This window comes from Schistocerca nitens, chromosome 3 (genome assembly GCF_023898315.1).
Source record: "Schistocerca nitens isolate TAMUIC-IGC-003100 chromosome 3, iqSchNite1.1, whole genome shotgun sequence".
NCBI lineage: Eukaryota > Metazoa > Arthropoda > Insecta > Orthoptera > Acrididae > Schistocerca > Schistocerca nitens.
In genome coordinates, this window is record NC_064616.1 from 619750066 (window position 1) to 619771486 (window position 21421).

The 21421-nt window shown below is 37.1% G+C and overlaps 1 protein-coding gene across 4 annotated transcripts in view; it reads left to right on the forward strand.

Moving 5' to 3' along the window:
- The window catches only part of LOC126248556 (pre-mRNA-splicing factor 38B-like), a 109324-nt gene that overhangs the window by 41053 nt on the left and 46850 nt on the right, over positions 1–21421 (forward strand). For all 4 annotated transcript variants that reach the window (XR_007545506.1, XM_049949642.1, XM_049949643.1 and 1 more), the window contains exons 3-6: positions 124–248; positions 7277–7428; positions 9472–9532; positions 14327–14446. Coding sequence is in view for 3 of the 4 variants with exons in the window: in XM_049949642.1 (XP_049805599.1) it covers positions 124–248; positions 7277–7428; positions 9472–9532; positions 14327–14446 (458 nt within the window). In the remaining variant the exon portion in view is untranslated. The remainder of the gene's footprint in view (positions 1–123; positions 249–7276; positions 7429–9471; positions 9533–14326; positions 14447–21421) is intronic.

A 21421-nucleotide genomic window follows, 5' to 3' on the forward strand; every position in this document is an offset into this window, starting at 1 on the left:
CTAACCAAACTAAACAGTGACGGTTTTCATGCTGTTTATTATATTTTTATGTTTATTTTACTTGTTAAGCTTTTACATTGGTTAAAATTTTGGATTTATTTTAATTTCATTGTTTGATTTCAGTCAATCTATATGAACTCAAAACATATCATGAGGTCATTGATGAAATTTATTACAAGGTTACCCATCTAGAGCCATGGGAGAAAGGTAGCAGGAAAACAGCTGGCCAGACTGGAATGTGTGGCGGAGTGAGTATATCTTCAATTGCTCCAAGTATGGAACATTGTGTGATGTTCATGTTTTGTTTACTGTATTTTACGTTATTTACCAATTAGTAGAGAAATTGAGTCTTTGATGAGCATGTAAACAAGAATGAAAACTTCGACGTTTCACACTATACACACCAACAGCCATCTGTCCGATGGAGCATACAACATGATTCATCTGAAAAGGCCACCTTTTGCCACTAGTCCCAATTGTGGTATTGATGATGTGCCTTTGTCACTGATGAACAGCAGTGAGTTAGGGTGCATGAGCCGGGCACCTGCTGCGGAGGCCTGTACACAGCAACATTCACTTACAGTCATTGAGGAGATACTGTTGGTATCACCATGGTTCATCTGGGTGGCTAGTTGCTCAACAGTTGAACATCTGTTTGCTGGTACACATCTCTGCAATTTTTGTTCACCCCTGTCATCTATGACTCCTGGTGCACCACAGTTGCGTCAGTGTTGGTTTTGGATTGCGCCATGTACTTTAACCACAACGGCATGCAAACAGTTTACAAACTTGGCCATTTAGAAAATGCTTCCGCCCTTGCCCCAAAAGCCAGTGATCATGTTCATTTGGGCATCAGATAAATTGCTCCATTTCCGCTTTACAATGATTCCACTTTTTTCTGCATCCCCCTGATGCTCTTTATGTACCATCCACTGCTAATGCTGCCACCTACCGTCTGTGAGTGGTTGTTGCACTTTAATGCCGAACACAGACAGTTGTCACATTAATGTGACTAGACCACATAAAAATAAATAAAATGTGATTGTAGAGTGGACATGTAAGCAAATTTATTCATAAGAGTTCATAGAACAGTGTCAGAAAAAACATTAATAAAAATGTAATCGTTCCTCTCTGTAGTGAAGATAAGAAAAATTGTAAGAACGTTGTGTATATACTGGGCATTACAATCAGAATTCCTAGAATTAATGAACAGAGACAAAAATAAGCTTTAATACCTCATTTGATCTGATGATTTATTACTTACAGGGTGTATACGACCCGGGACAACGAGGAAATAAGGGAAAAACCCGGGAACTTTCTCATCCGGGAGAAAACGGGGAAAACCCGGGAATTTTTCGGAATCCCGAGAATTTTTCATTGTTTTAGCTTTCAGTTAAATTTTTGTAATTTTGACTTTTAAGAATTGATTCTCTAGCAAAGAATGTTACTGTATCCTGCTACAGGAGAATGATACTGCAGCAATAAAATATAGAGAGGGGGAAAAAAAAATAAAACTTTAGTGGCAAAGGAAATGCGCAATTTACAACAACAAAACACCGTGCACGCACAAGCGTTTGCAAATAGAAAAAATTTGTCAAAGGCCATAGGGTGAAGACTATGTAATTCTTCATAACAATAAACTGCTTGCAATGAGCATGTTGTCACAACTGTTCACATTAAGTTCGTTTGACCAGTTGCCAGCAGGCTGTTGCGCATGCGCAGTTGACTCGCGTATAAGCAGTACCTTCTCCCGCTTCCCGCTCCTTGAAGTTTGGCTGTTAGCTGTATCGGCAGTAGCAGCAAGCATCCAGATGCAAACGAGAAAAATTTTTCTCGCGCGCCCTAGCTGCTAGATTCGCGCATGCACAGAGTTGTCTGAGTTGTAGTGGGGAGGGGGTTAGTCTCCATGTGAGCTGTGTTTACGTTAAGTGATTTTGCTGCTTCTCTTCATGTACAGCTCCCACGTCAAATGAAAACAAAATGGATTTCTGTGGCCAGGAACTATCAAGTGAATTAAAATACATTCACATAATTACGGAGGGCAAAAATATATTATTAGTTTCAGTTTTCTGATATTATTTTATTTCCAAGTTAGTAGCGGTCAAGCATTATTTGCCTTGCAGAACAATGAATTTATTTTGGCAAGTTTGCTAAAGAAATTTGGCTTTATTAATCTTTTCGCTGAGGCAATCATTTTATTTGAAATGAAGTGTTTCATTCTACAGTATTGGCTAGTTCCAACTGTTCGCTGAATTTAAAGTGCAAGTCCAAGTGCACGTTATCATTTTCTGCCATGTATGGCATTATGCCATAATAAAGAACCAAAAATGAGATCATAGAGTACTGGTACTCCAAGAAAATTTACATCCCAAAAACCACGCTGAAAAGCTTAATATCAGATGGGACCTACTTCATTGTGAATCTGTAAAAAGACAATTTGTACTTCAAGCCGAATTATGCATTTTAGTATGGTTTACAAAATTCTGGTGCTCTTTGGAGTATCCTCCGATGCCCTGTTTCTTTTATGGTGTAATGTAAGCTCTCTTAGTGCTTTATACACACGAACATGCAGGCTTCCTACACCACTGCAGTTGCACACGCACAATAATGCCTGTTTTCTGGCGCTCTCTGGCAACTGGTAAATCGAACCTATTTCTAACAGTCTCTGGATAGTATTGTGAACGGTGGTTAGAAAAGCGTTAATTTCAAAGTAAATTTACTTTTACGCAAGATGAATTATGTTACGTGTGAGAAAGTGGGATGGAGTTCTAAATCACAGAGCGTTTGCAACTGAACAGTTTGAGGACCAGCCACTTACAAGAATTTCGAACCGAGACATTTATGTCATAATTTTAAATTTACTGACACATTTGTGTGATGTATTGTAAAGTATAACACACACAAAAAAAGATCAATATTTCATGTGAAAGCTTAGCTTCTGTTGTAGCGTGTTAATCTGAGAGACCAATATTATATGCGAAAGCTTAGCTTTTCTTGTAGATATATGGTACTGTGTACATTAATGTAAACCATTAACTTTTCCTCTTGTGTGTTCGCGCTATGTAACCAGTGATCTCGCTATTGGCTGACTATAACACGTGTCCTATGCTCTGAATAGCTGCTGTCATTGGCTGGCGAGATCTCGTGGCTTGAGAATGACTGGCTTACAAAAGGACATCGCAACCTTGGTTTCAACGCTCCGGAAACTAACACATTGTGTTTGGTGCAATTCAAATTTATACTTTCGTAATACGAAAATATGCAGCGTATATGTTGCTGCAAATCAAAGATCTTTCCAAAACTTCTCTCCTTTTTTAATTAAAAGTCTCTCCAAAACTTCTCTCCCCCCGTCTTTTTTTTTTCCCCGGGAAGTTCTACACGATTGTATAAAACGGTAACCATTCGAAGGATTGATAAGTTTTACAGTTCTGAGGGAAAATCTACGGAAAACCTACTGTCACTTAGCACAGAAAAAGTGTATTTTCGCCCGGGAAAAAGCATATTTTTTAAACGGGATATCCGGGGGAAATCCAGGGATAATCCGGGAATTTTTGTTCCTTGTCCCCGTATACACCCTGTACTTAACATTAAAATCCTCCAGAAAAGTTGAGGACCGTCAAATAATGACCATTATTTTATGCACCCTTTCTAGTAATATTGACATTGATTCCACTGTTAAAAATAACACTTCGTAGTTACTGCACAGCCTCAAAGAAATGAGTGATTGCAAGATTAACCAATTAAGATTTAATCCAAAATTTATGAAGCAGTGGGACAAGGATAAGAAAAATGGAGGACATAAGTTACATGCCTCTCCAAAAAAATAGTCTTTTTGGAAGCTGTATGTTAAACCATAAGTTTGGTGATGGTGACATCTGTTCAGAAATTGTGAAACTTCATCTTTGTACATGATGTGAATGAGTTATATCTATGAAACCTTAATTTTACGGTAGTGTTTTGAAACAGTACATTCCTACCACCACCACCACCACCACAATCACAAATCATTTCATGCACTTGTTGAGATTTTTTGTTGAATGTCATCACATATTATTCTTTCTATAAATATTTCATTAGAAGACTGTGCTGTAATGATTGAGCAGTAAACATGTTAGCATCTAATGATTAAAGCCATAGAGTTGTCAATAACATCAATTAATTAGAAGATAATAATTTGTAGTTTTAATTTATTCTTCATTTCTCTTAAGATTCATATTTTTCATTGAATCAACTGGAACCAATAAATAATATAGTTGCAATGCTGTCACAGTCAAACACATGCGAGACACATTTACAACTCAGTTAATTTCTATTGTGTTTTGCTTTACTGACATTGTATGTTTCAAGGAAAGGCAGACACTGTACAGTCTGCTCACAATACTCACCAACACCCAGTGCAGAGGTTCTTGAAGGGTGAGAGGCAATGCGAGGTGGACAAGCTATGCTAACATCATGCAGTTATAGCAACATACGTGCACTCGCATATAATTTGTGCTCCAAGTGGCGTGTTGTTGTCGTCGTCTTCAGTACAAAGACTAGTTTGATGCAGCTTTCCATGCTACTCTACACTGTGCAAAGCTCTTCATCTCCAAATAACTATTACAGTCTTTGTTCTTCTGAATCTGCATAATCTATTCGTCTCTTGGTCTTCCTGTATGATTTTTACCTCCCCCACCCCCAACCTGCACGCCCGCCCACACACACACACACATTCTACCCTCCCACACTAAACTGGTGATCCCTTGATGTCTCATAATGTGTCCTAAAAGCTCATCCCATCTTTTAAGTCAAGTTGTGCCACAAATTTCTTGTCTTCCCAGTTCTGTTCAGTACCTCCTCATTAGTTACATGATCTAGCCTTCAAATCTTCAGCATTCTTCTATATTACCTCATTTCAAAAGCCTGTGTTCTCATAGGCAATTCAAAATTGAAAAAAACCAGTAGTAAAAATTATACTGTGCCAATTAGAAGAGAACGAGGAAAATTTTGTACATTTATTCACATATGTAATGCTGAATTCGATGTGCACTTAAATCATTTAAGAGTCAGTCTCATAAAATTCCTGATCTGTGCATGGTTCAATATCTTTGTTACTGCAGTATTAATAATGCTTTCGTCTATTACAAGTGCAATGACACCATTGCACCTCCCATAATCTTCTTCCAGTTGTTGAAAAAAAATTGGTTCAAATGGCTCTGAGCACTATGGGACTTAACAGCTATGGTCATCAGTCCCCTAGAACTTAGAACTACTTAAACCTAACTAACCTAAGGACAACACACAACACCCAGTCATCACGAGGCAGAGAAAATCCCTGACCCCGCCAGGAATCGAACCCGGGACCCCGTGCTCGGGAAGCGAGAACGCTACCGTGAGACCACGAGCTGCGGACCCAGTTGTTGAACCTTCTTGCAGTACCCTTCCCACTTACGAGCACTTACTGACAGAAGAGACTCACTTGCAATCTTTGACAATTTGACTTTGGGCATGGCACCTGAAATTTTACTTTTTCCCATGCCACTTTTATCACACTCGTATCACAATTTTTGTGTGTTAAGCAGACAACAGTGAGGCCTTTTTCTTTTGCAATTTCATCAATTACTACCTTTTTCTTTTCAGTAGGTCTGTGTTGTTGAATTATAGGAATGAGAGCCTGCTTACTCATGCTCTCATTACAGGCAACATACATCTTCTGCAGCCATTCCAACATCCTCACTTTAGTATCAGACTGTGCCTGTTATGGTATGGAGTATTGTCCATCACAGTGACTGACTTAGGAGGAAGGCTTGGGACAACCATATTTGCTAACCACCTTTCATGGATTTAGCCCAGAATTTTAGTTGTACCTCCTCGATCCAACACTTTCAATAATAAATATTTTTAAAGGATGTTCCTTATCCCATAACACTGACATCATCATCATTCTGCCAACATTTACCAACCGTCACACTGCTGTCCATCCAAGTTTCATCCAGAGATAGAATGTTTCTGTGGCTGCTTTCCTAATATATTTGATTATTTTCTACAATGAAACGTGAGTGTCAGTTAATAATGTCTCTATGCTCTTGCAGTAAAGACATCTTTCCATGTGAATCCCAAGGACAACAAATATTCTGCAGCCGATCTTTTCCTCAAGTATTGCTCGAAGTTTCTGCAGACTGTGAGTAATCTTCTGCACCAAGTAGAAATTTTCAATTGTTTGTCTCAAGACACCACTGTCAAAGTTATCCAACTGGATTTTGCCCCAGTAAGCTACGGTCTCGGTGAAAGAGAATTTTAAAAACTGTCAGAAAGGAGGACTGTATTCTATGCAGAATCTATAGTTGCGAATAATAATGAGGTGTCCCCAGGGGAAAGATTGACTTTTTTAAACCACCTAAACTGTAGTTTAGGGTACAGTACCAGGCATCACTCTATGCAACAATAATTAATTGAATAAAAATAATGAAGATAGTCATTTCTATTACAAGACAAAAAGAAATTGACATGTGGCAGGACTCATACCAGCTACCTTCCGCATACCAGCCAAGTATTTTAACCACTACGTTATATGGAGGTTTCTAAAAAGTCGACTTTCATATTGCATCTTTAAACATCTACTAAATGAAAAAAAAAAATATTTTACACACACAGACAAAATGACCACTTTAAAGTAATTCAGACCAGGGAAAGGAATTTAAAAGCACTGTTGAACTAAAAAATTTGAACTGAAATTTACCTCTTTTTTTCCTGGAAGTGTCTGGTGAGTTCCCAGAATTATCTTTACAAAATCTATTAATTCTTTTCACAGAACTGAAGCTTGCCACTGTGTATGTCACTGTTCATTTTGTTAGCTGAGAGAGAGGGTGTCGCAGCTCTGTATTTTTGCTCTCCTGATCGCAATATTCAGCGACATTATTAAATATTTTTCTTGTTCCACTCCATAATGTACTATCCTTGCTCTTCTCCAAGGAGTTTGAAGGAGTATCTGACATTGCCCCTGATGGGCCAGAACTGCTTCATCACTCATCAAGGGATGTATTGCTTTAATACACAACATAACAGTCACTTCACAAAGGCTACATACACTATGTTCTGTGTTAGATACCTGAGTTTGGTAGTAGTTGGATGCAAAACATGAAAGGGTCATAGTTTCTCAACTTCTATCTACTTACGATTAGAATGCCTTCGTTCTTCTCATTGTAAACAAAGTGTATCTCAAGACTACTATAAATCACCATTGTTTGAGTAAATTATTTATTAAATAGTAAAATGACGTAAGTCTGTGTTTTAATAGGTTCGTGGAGTTGGTGCAGGTGGTATTGTCTCAACAGCTTATTGTTTGCTATATAAGCTGTTTACGCTAAAGTTAACAAGGAAACAAGTGAATGGTCTCTTAACCCATCCAGATTCACCTTATATTCGAGGCCTGGGGTTTATGTACATAAGGTAAGTTTCATTTTCTTTAGGAAATGTGGCCAAATAGTTTTATTTTGTGGAATTACTTAATTAACAAGCAATTTATATAATCACAAACAAATGTGTCGGCACAGTATGTTTTTTTGTATGCAAAATATTGCTCCTTAGCAACTTGATATGTAGCTTTCACATTCTTATTGTAGCTAATATTAAATTGAAGAGTAATTAACAGCCGCACATAGGCATTGGGCCTTACTACAAAATGTGTTAAATAGTGGAGAGTTAATATCGCTCAATTCTCCCTCCCTCATCCTTTTCCTTCCTGAAGTCTACTTGCCTGTACTTTTAATTTCTCCAGAATTGTGATTCTAACCAAGCTTGTACCAATACTTAATGTACATTTTCATTTTTTTACACAACATAAAAAAATTTGACACTGTCCCCTTCACTCCCTGCAAAGAAAATGAAAATGTTGCATGATATAAAGGTGTTAATTGTTTATTTTGTGTGTGATTGAATAGCATGTAAGATGGACACGCAAAGCTCTGAACTGATGGACTCAATGGGAACACAAATATAGCATACAGTGTGAATATACAAAAAGAAGTGTGTATGAAAGCTGTTTGGAAAATCTTGGCAGAACGTAAGCTGTAGGTAACTGTAAGAGCAAATGTAATACTCAAAATGGGATAATAATTTAGCAAAATCATTACATTGCCATACTCCAAATAGTGTAACTTACGTCTGCTTGTGGTCAATGTACCCAAGTGCATTTCACTTCAATACTGATAGGAACATTGTATTCTCTTGTAGTTTTTTATGTGAAGTTTAAGTGCAAAGAAGTTTTATCTTGGAAAGAGACATGTTTGGGTTAATTTTCTTTGGATTTGTTGTGATGATTTCTCGGTTACTCCTGTGCCAGGGTACTACATTGCACAAGATGAGGGTCAACTCATCACTCACATTCTTTTCAAAACAGTGGATCTATAATGGTTTACTTATTTGTTTCATAAAACAAAGTAGATAGACAGTACAGCATGCTGCTGTGAAGGAAGCAGCTAATACTGTTGATTGTTGCTATCATGGAGGTGCTGCTGAGATAAGTTTTCTCATACAGGCTTTAGCACAGATACAGTAGATATTTTTTAACGGCTAACTCTCAAACATTTCACACATCACAGTCCTGGTATTTGAATGTGTGTTCATGGAGAAGTTACATCTAGAGGAAAAAAAGTTTATTCTCCAGATAAAAATTACAGTTTTGCGCATTGCAATACACACAACTTTTGAATACTTCCTGAGCATATTTATCTGAAATGCAGCTATGCAGTTGCAATGAAATTGGTATGCAGGTGATATCAATCTCATACCCACACACTGTTTACTGTTGTCACCCTCAGCTGTAGATCTTTAGCTAGCCATTGACAACTTTAGTGCAGTTGTACATTTAACATATAATATAGTTTAAAACTAACAAAAGCTACTTTCCTCACTTAACAGAAATTACCCAAAACCACTGCTTTTTGTTGTATTTTATTTTTCTGGTTAAATTTTCAGATATGATGATCATATTATTTTTGATATTTCAATCAAGTGGATCTCCTAGTTTCTGTGCTCGCAGTCGTTCCCTATTGATACCCATTTGCGTTTGTTCCGTTTTATCTTTAGGAGTGTCTTTGCCAAAATTAGGATAAGAAGCTCCATAAACAGAAAGTAGTTCACAGATCTTGGAGCCTCTGAACAGTATATTAAACAGAAAATAAAAGTCAAGAAATTAGATATATAAATGGTAATTGAAACTCTAAACAGTTAAGAATTAAATGAAGGAAAAGAAGTTGATGTATGGCAGGGAGAACTCAATTTTATCATTATACAGAAGCTTGCATGTTGATTTAACCGACAATTGTGTGTCTTCAGTTAGACTTATGGAAAAAAATATCATTTCCTCAACTGTCCCTACCTGTTCCCACCTTTGAGGAAGTAAAAAGTATTTTTAAGGATACAAAGTAAATAATTTACTCAAAACAGATTTTTATTTTCATGACTGACTCATATTTATATGGCAATTTTTAGGTATACTCAGCCTCCACAAGATTTGTGGGACTGGTATGACCCTTATTTGGAAGATCCAGAGGTATGTTTTCCAAGTGACAGACATTAATACAAACATTTCAGATATTACTCTGAAATTGCAGTTATCATTGTTTTGTGGCATTTAAGATTTGTAGTGACACCTGATTGTAATGGCTTCACCAGGCAAAACACAGTTAATTTTAAGATCATATTTTAAGCAATGTAAATTTACTTTCCTGAGTGTAAAAGTATTCTTTTACATTTTGTTGCAATCATAGTGATTGATAGTACTTTTTCCTTCAGAGTTAGCTATTTCTTTATACATACTGTAAAAAAGTCTCAATATATGGGGTAAGTAAAGTTCTGATTGTATTTATATCTGTGATGTAGTTTTGGGAGTTTTTATTCACAAACCTTAATATTACTGTATCATTTGTGCAGTCACGGAAGGAAAAGACTAGGCATAGTTTCCAAGGGTCAGTTAAGAAGCATTACTTAACTTCAGTACTGCAGATGCACAGCCCACGAACACAGTGCATTAGGATATTACAGGCATTTAGAAATTTAATGAAACAAATACCAGGCATAGTAGTTACAAGTTCATTTTAAAACTTACTTTTTAATTTACAAAAAGTGATTTTATGCTAAACTGAATGTAGTACTGTGGTAGATCCTCCTTTGAGCTTAGTGCATATAGATATGAGGGTGTGTGAAAATTTCACCACACAAAAAAAGCCATTGGTAGCAGATAAAATACTTTGGTGTGCTATTCTTCATTGTTTATTTTGTACCAACTTTAGACCCTTCTTTTGGTCAGTTGGTGTTTTGTTTTCCAAGCATCCGAGAAAGATTCTCTTGCCAGTATTTTTACCTAATTAACTCCAAATTTTTTATGGTATGTATGTTCTCGTGAAAACCTGATTTTATATATCCAATAACACTTCATATGTTCAAGTGGAAGTCGTGGGTATTTAATACTAGAGTGTGGAAATGACCCACTAAAATGATGGGACCATAATTACAAAATACCAATGATCCCATTAAAATGTAATGCTTAAGGAACTATTAAATATGGTTACTGTTTCATTGACCATATGTAGTTCCACTGGATTTATATTCAATTCCAGATTTAAATATAGATATACTCATTCTGGGTTTATTACATGTGACCAGACGAGACTAAGACCAATTTTAGTAAATGAGATCCCAGGTATGGTATAAAATTAGTGAAACATCTAGGTCAGAAAGGTACAGTGCATTTAGTGAAGACATGATTATTATTTTAAGATGGTCTGTAAACAAAATTTAGTTTCTTACCTTGTCATGTGATTTTTTTTTAAATTTTTTTATTAACATTAATAATTTGTGAGGTCAGAGATGATACTGTAAGAAAATTCTTTGCCTGGAAGCTACTTTCAGATGTAAGACGAATTCACTGTAAATTAGAACTGCTTTGCATAGGAGAGCTTGTCAGAGGTTTACAAAAAGTTTGAAGATATGATGAAAGCCAAAATGTTGTTTAGTTAGTAGACCTCTCTGTCAGAATGGTGAATCTAATACAGGATTCCAAACAACTGAAACACCTGTCAACTGAATGTAATCAGGGCTTCTTAAAAACCAACAGGACAGCAAAACTCCTATTGTCTTTTGCTCTGAAGAAATCAGTACACTTGTGAAAACTTCTTCAGTGGAAATGTTGTGACTTTGCTGTCAGCATGTACCTGTTTGTTAGCTTCAGTTAGCGATACACGAAATTACTTGACAGTGCCTGCTTTGTTCAGATATTCAGTTGTTAATTGGGAAAGCTTTGGAATCAATGAAAAAATCTGTGTAGATTTTGTATGTAGTTTGGTAATTACTCATTGTTAAAATCATGAGCATGCATGCAGCACAGGTCATTTTCTGGTGGCTGTGATGCAGTCAAACTTGGTAGATGAGAACTGGTATATTACAGTTGTAACTCCCACCATTTTTTAGACCTGGTGAGTATTTAATAAATAAGACAGCAAATGCTGTGTGTTGTTGGAAAAGCATAACATAATGTGTTGCTCAAAAAGTAAAATCTGCCAAGTCTCATTATATTGCTTCTCATAAAGAATTAAATGTTCTATACCCACTGTTACACATGTCTGATAAGGAAACAACAATGGATTTTTTCCATATGTTTCACATACAGTGCAAATGCGATACCTCATACCATATCCTTGGGTCTCTGAAAGGTTTGTAAATTGCAGATGATTTTCTGTTGTCAAAAAGGCTGTTGGTTGTGTACTACTAGTATTACTGCTGCTGCTGCTGCTGCTGCTGCTACTACTACTACTACTACTACTACTTCTTTGTTTAGGTATAGACACCTTGCAGAGAAGACATAAAAACACACAGAACTACTCTGATGTGACATTTTGTGATTTAACTGTACAACTTAAGTAGGAATACAAGAAGTGGAATTTGCCAGGAATTTTAATGTACTTCACTGCAATCTCTCAGACTGTTAATGAATTGCTCTTTTTTTTTTTTTTTACACACACACACACACACACACACACACACACACACACACACAGGGTGATTCAATAAAAAGTTACCATAGAACAGCATAATATGTACTCAGAGTGTAGCTAAAAATGTTTTCTCTCTTTGCATAAAGATTGTGATGCATCAGTTGTATAAAAAGTGTGACCATGAAATAAGAAATTTTGAAGTATTCTCTGTGTGTCCAATGATTGCATCCATATGCATGCTGTGGAAGGAATAAGAAAACTCTTACTGCTCTTGTCGCCTGACTGACAGGTGGGTCACAGAAGTGGAGGCACATTGTGTTCCAAAACATAGACTAGAGCACCTCACTACCTCATTCCCACAGAAACTATTAGTGATCATGAGTTTATTGAATCACCTTGTACACGCCATCATGATTATTTTCAAAGTTTGTTGCCTTTTTCTGAATTCATAATCTATAACATTTTATTAGGGCTGTTGATATAGGTTTATGTTGACCAAGTTTACATGAAAGGCAGCTTCTGGAAGACAGAAACTGAATTTCAGAAACCATTTTTCACTGCCGCGTTTACATGTTAATGCATTGATTTTACATTCATCAGCTGTTTTGCGTACATGACCTCTGGAAATCAGTTTTTCCAGTTTTTGATTTAGTCAGCGCAATGGCTGTTTTTCCCTTCAGTTAAATATTGGAGGTAGATAACTTCATGCTCAGATCAGTGTTTACATGTTTCCATCACTGCACAAAAAGTCACTCCATCCAAATTAACCAAAAAATTTTGAAAACAAGATATAATTTGCTGACTCAAGCACATTTCAAAATGGTTGTGCATTTACATGGGAGGAAAAAATCAAATCTGGAAGAGGATGTCCAGCAGTTAGAACTGCATTTCCAGAATCAGTATTGTGCTGTGACAAACCAGAAACGATAATGGGAAATCTGTTTATGAAATTCGGTTTCGGGAGCCTCATGTAAACATAGTGATCCATACACTTCGACTCACATGCAGCATACTTGCTTCATGTTAACTTATAGATGCTTGTTGGGTCCTTTAATAGGTTTTGTATTCTTTATTCCATATTTTGTAAATGTAGTGACAGTTTACATGATTAATTTAGTACTTTTTAGTGACTTCCAGTCTATTAACATTTTTTTTTAGAAACTTGTCTTTAGGAAGATGTAAATATGGTAGAAGATGTTTTCTTTTGTAATGCTTGTGAGCTTTAAACAAGCAGCAGATTTCATTGAACTGCCTTTAGGGAGTGTTTTTGTGTATTCTTCTTGTGACATGTTATTTTTACAGTATTAATGCACAGATCTTTTTCATCAGTTGTGTGTTTTTGAATGTCCTTTTTTGATAATGTGGTTAGTAAATGTATCTTCCTGATATGAAGCAAATGTTGCAAGATGTATTATAAGTTTAATAGTGATTCTTAAGTTTTTTGTCTTACCTGTCTTCATTTCTTGTCTTGTATGTTTTCATGTTATCTGCATTTAATGTAATAACAAATTCCATGTTCCAACAGGACCGAAGTCCAGCTTCATCCTAAGAATTACGGAGTGCAACTTTTGTGCTTCAAACCTTGTTTAACTGCAAGTACTAAGTTGTATATTGTTCTTGATGAATCTTTAGAAATATAAACAGTTGAGTTGATTATGGTGTACTTGTGTGTTACATATCAGTCACCAGTTAAATTTGTTGAAACTATATAACTATCTGGCAAATAAAATATTCATTTAGTCAATTGCTTATGATCATGATCACCTTTAAGACATGTTAAGGGACACATAATTGAATATTTTTTGGAGTTCCAGTCACTTACTAGCAATTTTGTACAGTATACTTTGGTAGCTTATTTGCATTGTTTCATATATTTCTTTCTTCTCACTCAGTTTATTTCATTGCTTGATGGTACAGATTTTCTCAAGTACTTCAACAAGAAAAACATGAATGAATAAAATGTATGTTAATATAACTGACTTGAAAGCTATGTAACATATATGCATATACAAGTCTCCCAAAACTACACCTCAGACTTCTAGCAGGTAATATTCATGTCTAGCTTCATCTATGAATGAATCATATCAATTGCGTAAAGCGGTTCTGAACTCAAGCATTTCGCTTTTAGAGGGACAGATTTTCACTTTCATTTTCTACTTTAATCTTGTGAAACAGCTGTAAAATTCCATATGCTAGATAACTGTATTCCTTGTTAGAAGCTGAGGTCCTAACTTACACCTTTGAAATAACCTGTTTCTCACTTACAAAGTGAAACAACCATTTTTAAATGATACTTTCACTTTTGTTGTCTTCTCAAGGAAAGCCAAATAATGTTGCGTGTTGTATGTTTTCAGGAAATGGATGTCAAAGCTGGTGGTGGCCAAGTTATGACTATTGGTGACATGCTCAGAGCATTCCTGACAAAACTGGAGTGGTTTTCAACCCTTTTTCCTAGAATACCTGTACCTATTCAGGTATTAGTCAATTTTTAGCAAAAATTCTTGTCAAATCTAATACTAGATTTTAATAAATTGTCATTCTTTCTGTAATTAAAGTGAGTGTACCACAGTCTTTAGTGTTTGTTCTGTGGATAAATACATGCTCTTTTTGAAGATTTAATGAAGAATTTCGCCTTACCTGGTAGAATTTGAAATTTATGTGCAACTGGACATACTTAAATGTAATAGTCCAACTTTCTGAAAATTAAAAATTTAAGAAAGACGAATGAGCAGTCACAATACTGATTCAGTATTCTTTTAGTTTTGTACTCAAGAAACTTGATTTCCAAACAGCTACTTTCGGTGTATAGTAGTGTGATGATTCATATCTTGGGAGCAGAGGTGTACGTGACGTCTCTGTCAGGGGAATCCTTGCTGCATCTAGAAATAAACTTTCCTGCAGGCAGAAGGGGAATGGGCTATACAAGAGGAGCGGAGTAAAGCCGAATGAGTGAACGCCAATCACTGTCTGATTATGTTGTTGGTTGGGTTTGTGAATGATCAGCATTGTTATAATTACTAGGGATATCCATAGATTCAGACTACCAGAGTGGAAATAAACGACTAACAGGAATAACAGGTAAGGAAGATTACGTATTATCTTCTCGGTGTATCCAGGAAAATGAAATTTTGTCAGAAAATTTTTGGTCAGATCGCTACACTAGTAAGGGCCAGTTGTACAGTCCCCATCTAGCAGCCGCTTAAGTTCTATTCTGGAAGTAGCGCGGAAAATGGTTTGTACGAACATAACAACGCCTAATTGGAGAATAATCAGGGACAACTAAACCAGTGATTCTGGCAGGGTTAGTGAAGTTAACCGGCGAATAAGGTTTGACAAAGGCAGGAATAGTTCCAGAATTAGTTACGACAAGATTGTTTATTAGAACTAGGAAGGCGAAGAAACGGGGACATCACACAAATTAGGGATGACGATTCCAAATTTATATAAATATCTCATACTACTACTTTTTGATCTCGTGCTCGAGAAACTGGACCGTATGAATGAAATGTGAAACTGTTTTCTAACAGAAAGCTTTTTGCTTGTAGTAGGCCTAATAGGCAGTTTTTGTTGGTCTTCGTGAATTATATTCTGTCGTGTTATAAAAATGACCATTTGTGCCAAAACAGTATCGTTTATTTGGTGCGTGTTAAAATTTCTGCAGTGTTAGAAAGGCCTATTTTGTTTTATCTAGCAGACAGTGACAAAATAGATGTAATCAGATCAAGAAACCACGCCAGTCTTGGGTACTATTTGTATTAACAGCTTACGCAGTATTAGATAACGATATTTCGATTTTTCATGTAGCAAAACGTTTGACGAACCGTGGTGAGGTAATAGATTCTTTCGCAGAAAGGAAAGCTTGCCATGTAAAGCTGTAGCAAGATTAGAGTGAAAACAATGCTAGGCGCTAAGGATTGAAGAAATGTGTACTGTATTGCTTGTCTCTTGTCTTTATTGGTTTTATGTATCCTATATTTAATTTCATGTCACCCAAAACAGGAAGTTATTAGCTAACAGGCAATAAAGAGTACAAATTTTCTGAGGAGTTCTTGTCCTCCCGATTACAAATTATCCCATCCATTATTAATTGTGAGGTTTTTTCTTTTTTAAAGATGGTCAGGATGTCAAACCGAGCGACTGGGAGCAGGAGAGGCACCACAGGACATTTTAATTTCCACTGTCCTGAATATAGTTGGATGCCATCCAGTAAAATACACTTTTCAATTCCACAGAGTGAAATACAGTGACGTGTGATAAAAGAATTCTGTGGGAAGAGCAGTGGCACTGCACTGTGGCACACGTAAGACCAAATAACATGTCTTACATTTCCTCGAACATCTGTGTTTTATGTATCACTCTCTTCAGAATGATGTGCGCTACAAAATGAATAGAGGGTGTTACAAAAAGGTATGGCCAAACTTTCAGGAAACATTCCTCACACACAAACAAAGAAAATATGTTATGTGGACATGTGTCTGGAAACGCTTACTTTCCATGCAGGAGCTCATTTTATTACTTCTCTTCAAATCACATTAATCGTGGAATGTAAACACACAGCAACAGAACGTACCAGCGTGACTTCAAACACTTTGTTACAGGAAATGTTCAAAATGTCCCCCGTTAGCGAGGATACATGCATCCACCCTCCATCGCATGGAATCCTTGCTTCGCTGATGCAGCCCTGGAGAATGCCGTATTGTATCACAGCTGTCCACAATACAAGCACGAAGAGTCTCTACATTTGGTACCGGGGTTCCGTAGACAAGAGCTTTCAAATGCCCCCATAAATGAAGGTCAAGAGTTTCCCCCCCCCCCCCCCCCCCAACTTTTGTAGTCCTGTCTTCCTCAGTTGCGTAGAGACAGGGCTTCAAAATAGCATATAAGCCTGGGCAAACCCTTCAATCACACCTAAGCCAGCCAGCCACCAAGAGGGACAAATTCCAACATTCAGGAATATATAAACTTGAATGTCAAAGTTGTGATGCAGTATACATAGGCATGACATGCAGGAATTTTGAAACAAGATACAAAGAACATATCAGGTGTTGGAAGTATGAAACAAACCATTCCACATTTGCAGAGCATTTAAAACACTACAACCATCATCCTACAAACATGGAACAAGAAATGAAAATAATGAGAATAAGCAACCATGACAAACATCTTATACAAATGCAAGAAAACTTCCACATCCAGAAAGCGATAGCAGAAAACAAACGTGATAAATGAACAAACACACATCAGCACAGGCTCCCTACTACACTTAATAAAGGAAATGATAACATAAAAAAACACACATATATATATATATATAACACCAAAATACAGACAGACACACACACACAGCACAAAAAAATATATATCACACCAAAACACATACACAGGACAAAAACAAAAATAAATTAAATTAAATTAATACCACACCAAAAAAAAAAAAAAAAAAAAACACACACACACACACACACACACACACACACACACACACACACACACAAATGCATACATGAACAGACCACAGATACTTCAATAGTTACACTCATAAGTTTTGCAGTAATATTCGATCATTGGCAAAAACATTTGACAGTCGGCAACAGACACCAAAACATTGCATTAAAACAAGCGTTCAGTGCATAGTACTGTGGAATGTGAAACAGCAAATTGGCGTTCATAGGAAGAAGAACAACACCAAAAATGCAAAAGGAGTGTAATACGTAAGAAACTGTCTACGCAACCTGTAAGTACAGTTCAAAACATTACTACTTAATAGGAAATACCAACCACCAGAACTGTTTATAACCTATAGGCACAGTTACAAAAATGTAAATAAAATAGCTAACATATGTACATATTCCAGGCCACTGATGATGCCTTGCAGAAAATAAAGGCGAAATGCGTATGGCACTAAAATTGTGTTTTATTCAGTTGCTGTCAGACGGTCCATAAATAAAAATTATCAATATACCGTAAGAAAGTCAAGAGGGTTGAGGTCAGGAGAGCGTGGAGGCCATGGAATTGGTCCGCCTCTACCAATCCATCGGTCACCGAATCTGTTGTTGAGAAGCGTACGAACGCTTCAACTGAAATGTGCAGGAGCTCCATCGTGCATGAACCACATGTTGTGTTGTACTTGTAAAGGCACATGTTCTAGCAGCACAGGTAGAGTATCCCGTATGAAATCATGATAACGTGCTCCATTGAGTGTAGGTGGAAGAACATGGGGCCCAGTCAAGACATCACCAACAATGCCTGCCCAAACGTTCACAGAAAATCTGTGTTGATGACGTGATTGTACAATTGCGTGCGGATTCTCATCAGCCCACACATGTTGATTGTGAAAATTTACAATTTGATCACGTTGGAATGAAGCCTCATCCGTAAAGAGAACATTTGCACTGAAATGGGGATTGACACATTGTTGGATGAACCATTCGCAGAAGTGTACCCGTGGAGGCCAATCAGCTGCTGATAGTGCCTGCACACACTGTACATGGTACGGAAACAACTGGTTCTCCCGTAGCACTCTCCATACAGTGACGTGGTCAACGTTACCTTGTACAGCAGCAACTTCTCTGACGCTGACATTAGGGTTATCATCAACTGTACGAAGAATTGCCTCGTCCATTGCAGGTGTCCTCGTCGTTCTAGGTCTTCCCCAGTCACGAGTCATAAGTTGGAATGTTCCGTGCTCCCTAAGACACCGATCAATTGCTTCGAACGTCTTCCTGTCGGGACACCTTCGTTCTGGAAATCTGTCTCGATACAAACGTACCGCGCCACGGCTATTGCCCCGTGCTAATCCATACATCAAATGGGTATCTGTCAACTCCGCATTTGTAAACATTGTACTGACTGCAAAACCTCGTTCGTGATGAACACTAACCTGTTGATGCTACGTACTGATGTGCTTGATGCTAGTACTGTAGAGCAATGAGTCGCATGTCAACACAAGCACCGAAGTCAACATTACCTTCCTTCAATTGGGCCAATTGGCGGTGAATCGATGAAGTACAGTACATACTGACGAAACTAAAATGAGCTCTAACATGGAAATTAAGCATTTCAGGACACATGTCCACATAACATCTTTTCTTTATTTGTGTGTGAGGAATGTTTCCTGAAAGTTTGGCCGTACCTTTTTGTAACACCCTGTATACGTTTGAAAATTCGATTTTTAAAAATTTTTGATGTCATATCTCAGACGCTTGGGGGAGGGGGGGGGGGGGTGGCAGGGGGTGCCACTATCTTAGTATTGTCCTGGTTCGGAAACATCGTAGATCTGGGGCTGATGCGCAGAGCAGTCTAAGTTGTAGTGGGGAAGCGTGTAGTGTCCACGTGATCCTTGTTTCATTTAGTCAGTTTGCTGTTTCCTCTTTGTTTACTGCTCTCACGTCAAATGAAAACAAAATCGATTTCTGTGGCCGGGAGCTGTCAAGTGAATTAAAATACATTCACATAATTATGGAATGCTAATATATGTTATTAGTTTCAGATTTTATTTTATTTCCACTTTTCTGACAGCCATGCATTAATCGCCTTGTAGAACAATGAAGTTAGTTTTGTCGGTTTGCTAAAGAAGTTTGGTTTTCATTAATCTTTTATGCTGAGGCAGTCAATGTGTTTGAAACAAAGTGTTTAGTTCCACACTATCGGCTAATTTCAATTGGTCGGTGCATTTCAAGTGCACGTTTTCATCTTGTAGCACGTATGGCATTATGCCATAATAAAGAATAAAAAATGAGTTAATACAGTACCGGTACTCCAAGAAAATTTACAGCCTGAAACCCACATTGAAAAGCTTAATATCAGGTCGAGGCCTACTTCATTGCGAATCTGGACATACGAATGTGCTCTTTAAGTATGCACTTTAAATGTGCCATTTTAGTATGGTTCACGAAATGCCGATGGTCTTGGAGTATCCTCTGATTTTTTTTTTTTTTTAATGACGTAATGTAAGACCTTTTAATATTTTACACGTACGAACATACGGGCTTCCTGCGCCATAGCAGCTGCCAAAGCGCGGTGGCGCCTGTTATCTGGCTCTCTCTGACAACTACTGAAATGAACCTATTTCTAACAGGTTGCGGGAAAATATTGCGAATGGTGGTTTGAAAAGTGTTACTTGCATAGTAAAGTTCCTTTTACACAAGTCGAACTATGTGCGAGAATGTACGATGAATTTCTTAAATCACAGAGCATTCGACGACGAGCCATTAAGAAGTATTTTGAGCCCAGAAGATCAGACATTCATGTCGTTATTAAGAGCAAATTGATGTAGTGCTATGGGAAGCTCTCTCTCCTCTGTGGTAGCTAATTTATTTGTGGAAAACTTTGAGGACAAGTCACTGTACTCAGCTAAAAATTTTAGTGGCCCATTTGTGTGATATATCTTAAAGTGTAACATGTGGAAAAAATATCAACCTCATATGTGAAAGCTGAGCTTCTCTTGCAGCTTATTAACCCTAGAGACCAATATTATATGTGAAAGCTGTGCTTTTCTTGTAGCAACACTATGTATATTAATTTAAAACATTAACTTTTCCTGTTTGTGTATCCGCACTGCATAACAGTGATGTTGCTACTAGCTGGCTACATCACGTGTCCTGTGGTCTGAATATCCGCTGTCATCAGCTGGCGGGATCACGTGACATGGGCTATGACTGGCTTACAAAAGCACACCGCAGTCTCAATTACAATTGTTCTGAAAGTAACATGCGATGTTTGGTGGAATTCGAATTTATGCTTTCGTAATACGAAAATATGTAGCGTACATGTTGCTGCACATCAAAAATCTTTCCAAAAGGAGTTTTTTTCCGTGAGTTTTGTTATCTAAAGTGCCTTGAAATTCTATGCCCTTGTATAAAAACATAACCATTTAAAGGATTGATAAGTTTTACAGTTCCGAGGGAAAAAATACTGTCACTTAATAACACGGAAAAAGTGTATTTTTAACTGGGAAATCTGGGAAATTTTTTTCCTTGTCTGCGAATATACCCTGTTAATGATGTGAAGAGATTAAACTTTTCGAATTCAGTCCAGTGGCTAATTGTGGTATCTTCTTCTTCAGGAGAATGTAATTGAAGCTAATCACTTCAAAATTTACTTAATGACATGGGTATTTCATCGATTTGTAATAACCTTAGAAAATAGTAGTTGCAATAATGGCAGGAAATCAGAGCAGTGTTGCTGAAAGAACTATTAAGAAGGGAATGCTGCTCAGTTTTAAAACTTGGAAGTTCCCATTGATGAAAAGGAAAAGTTTTTCCAATAGAAGCGTGATAAGCCAGGTGTGTTGTAGTGGAGATATAAAGTGACAGAAGGGAGTGCAAACAACTTCAAAAAGTAACACGATTGACTAATGGAAATGAAGCATTAAAGGCAAAAGTGTTTTATCAATTCAGTTGTGGGAGATTGCCAATTGGTGAATGGCAGCAATCATGGAATTATTGGCT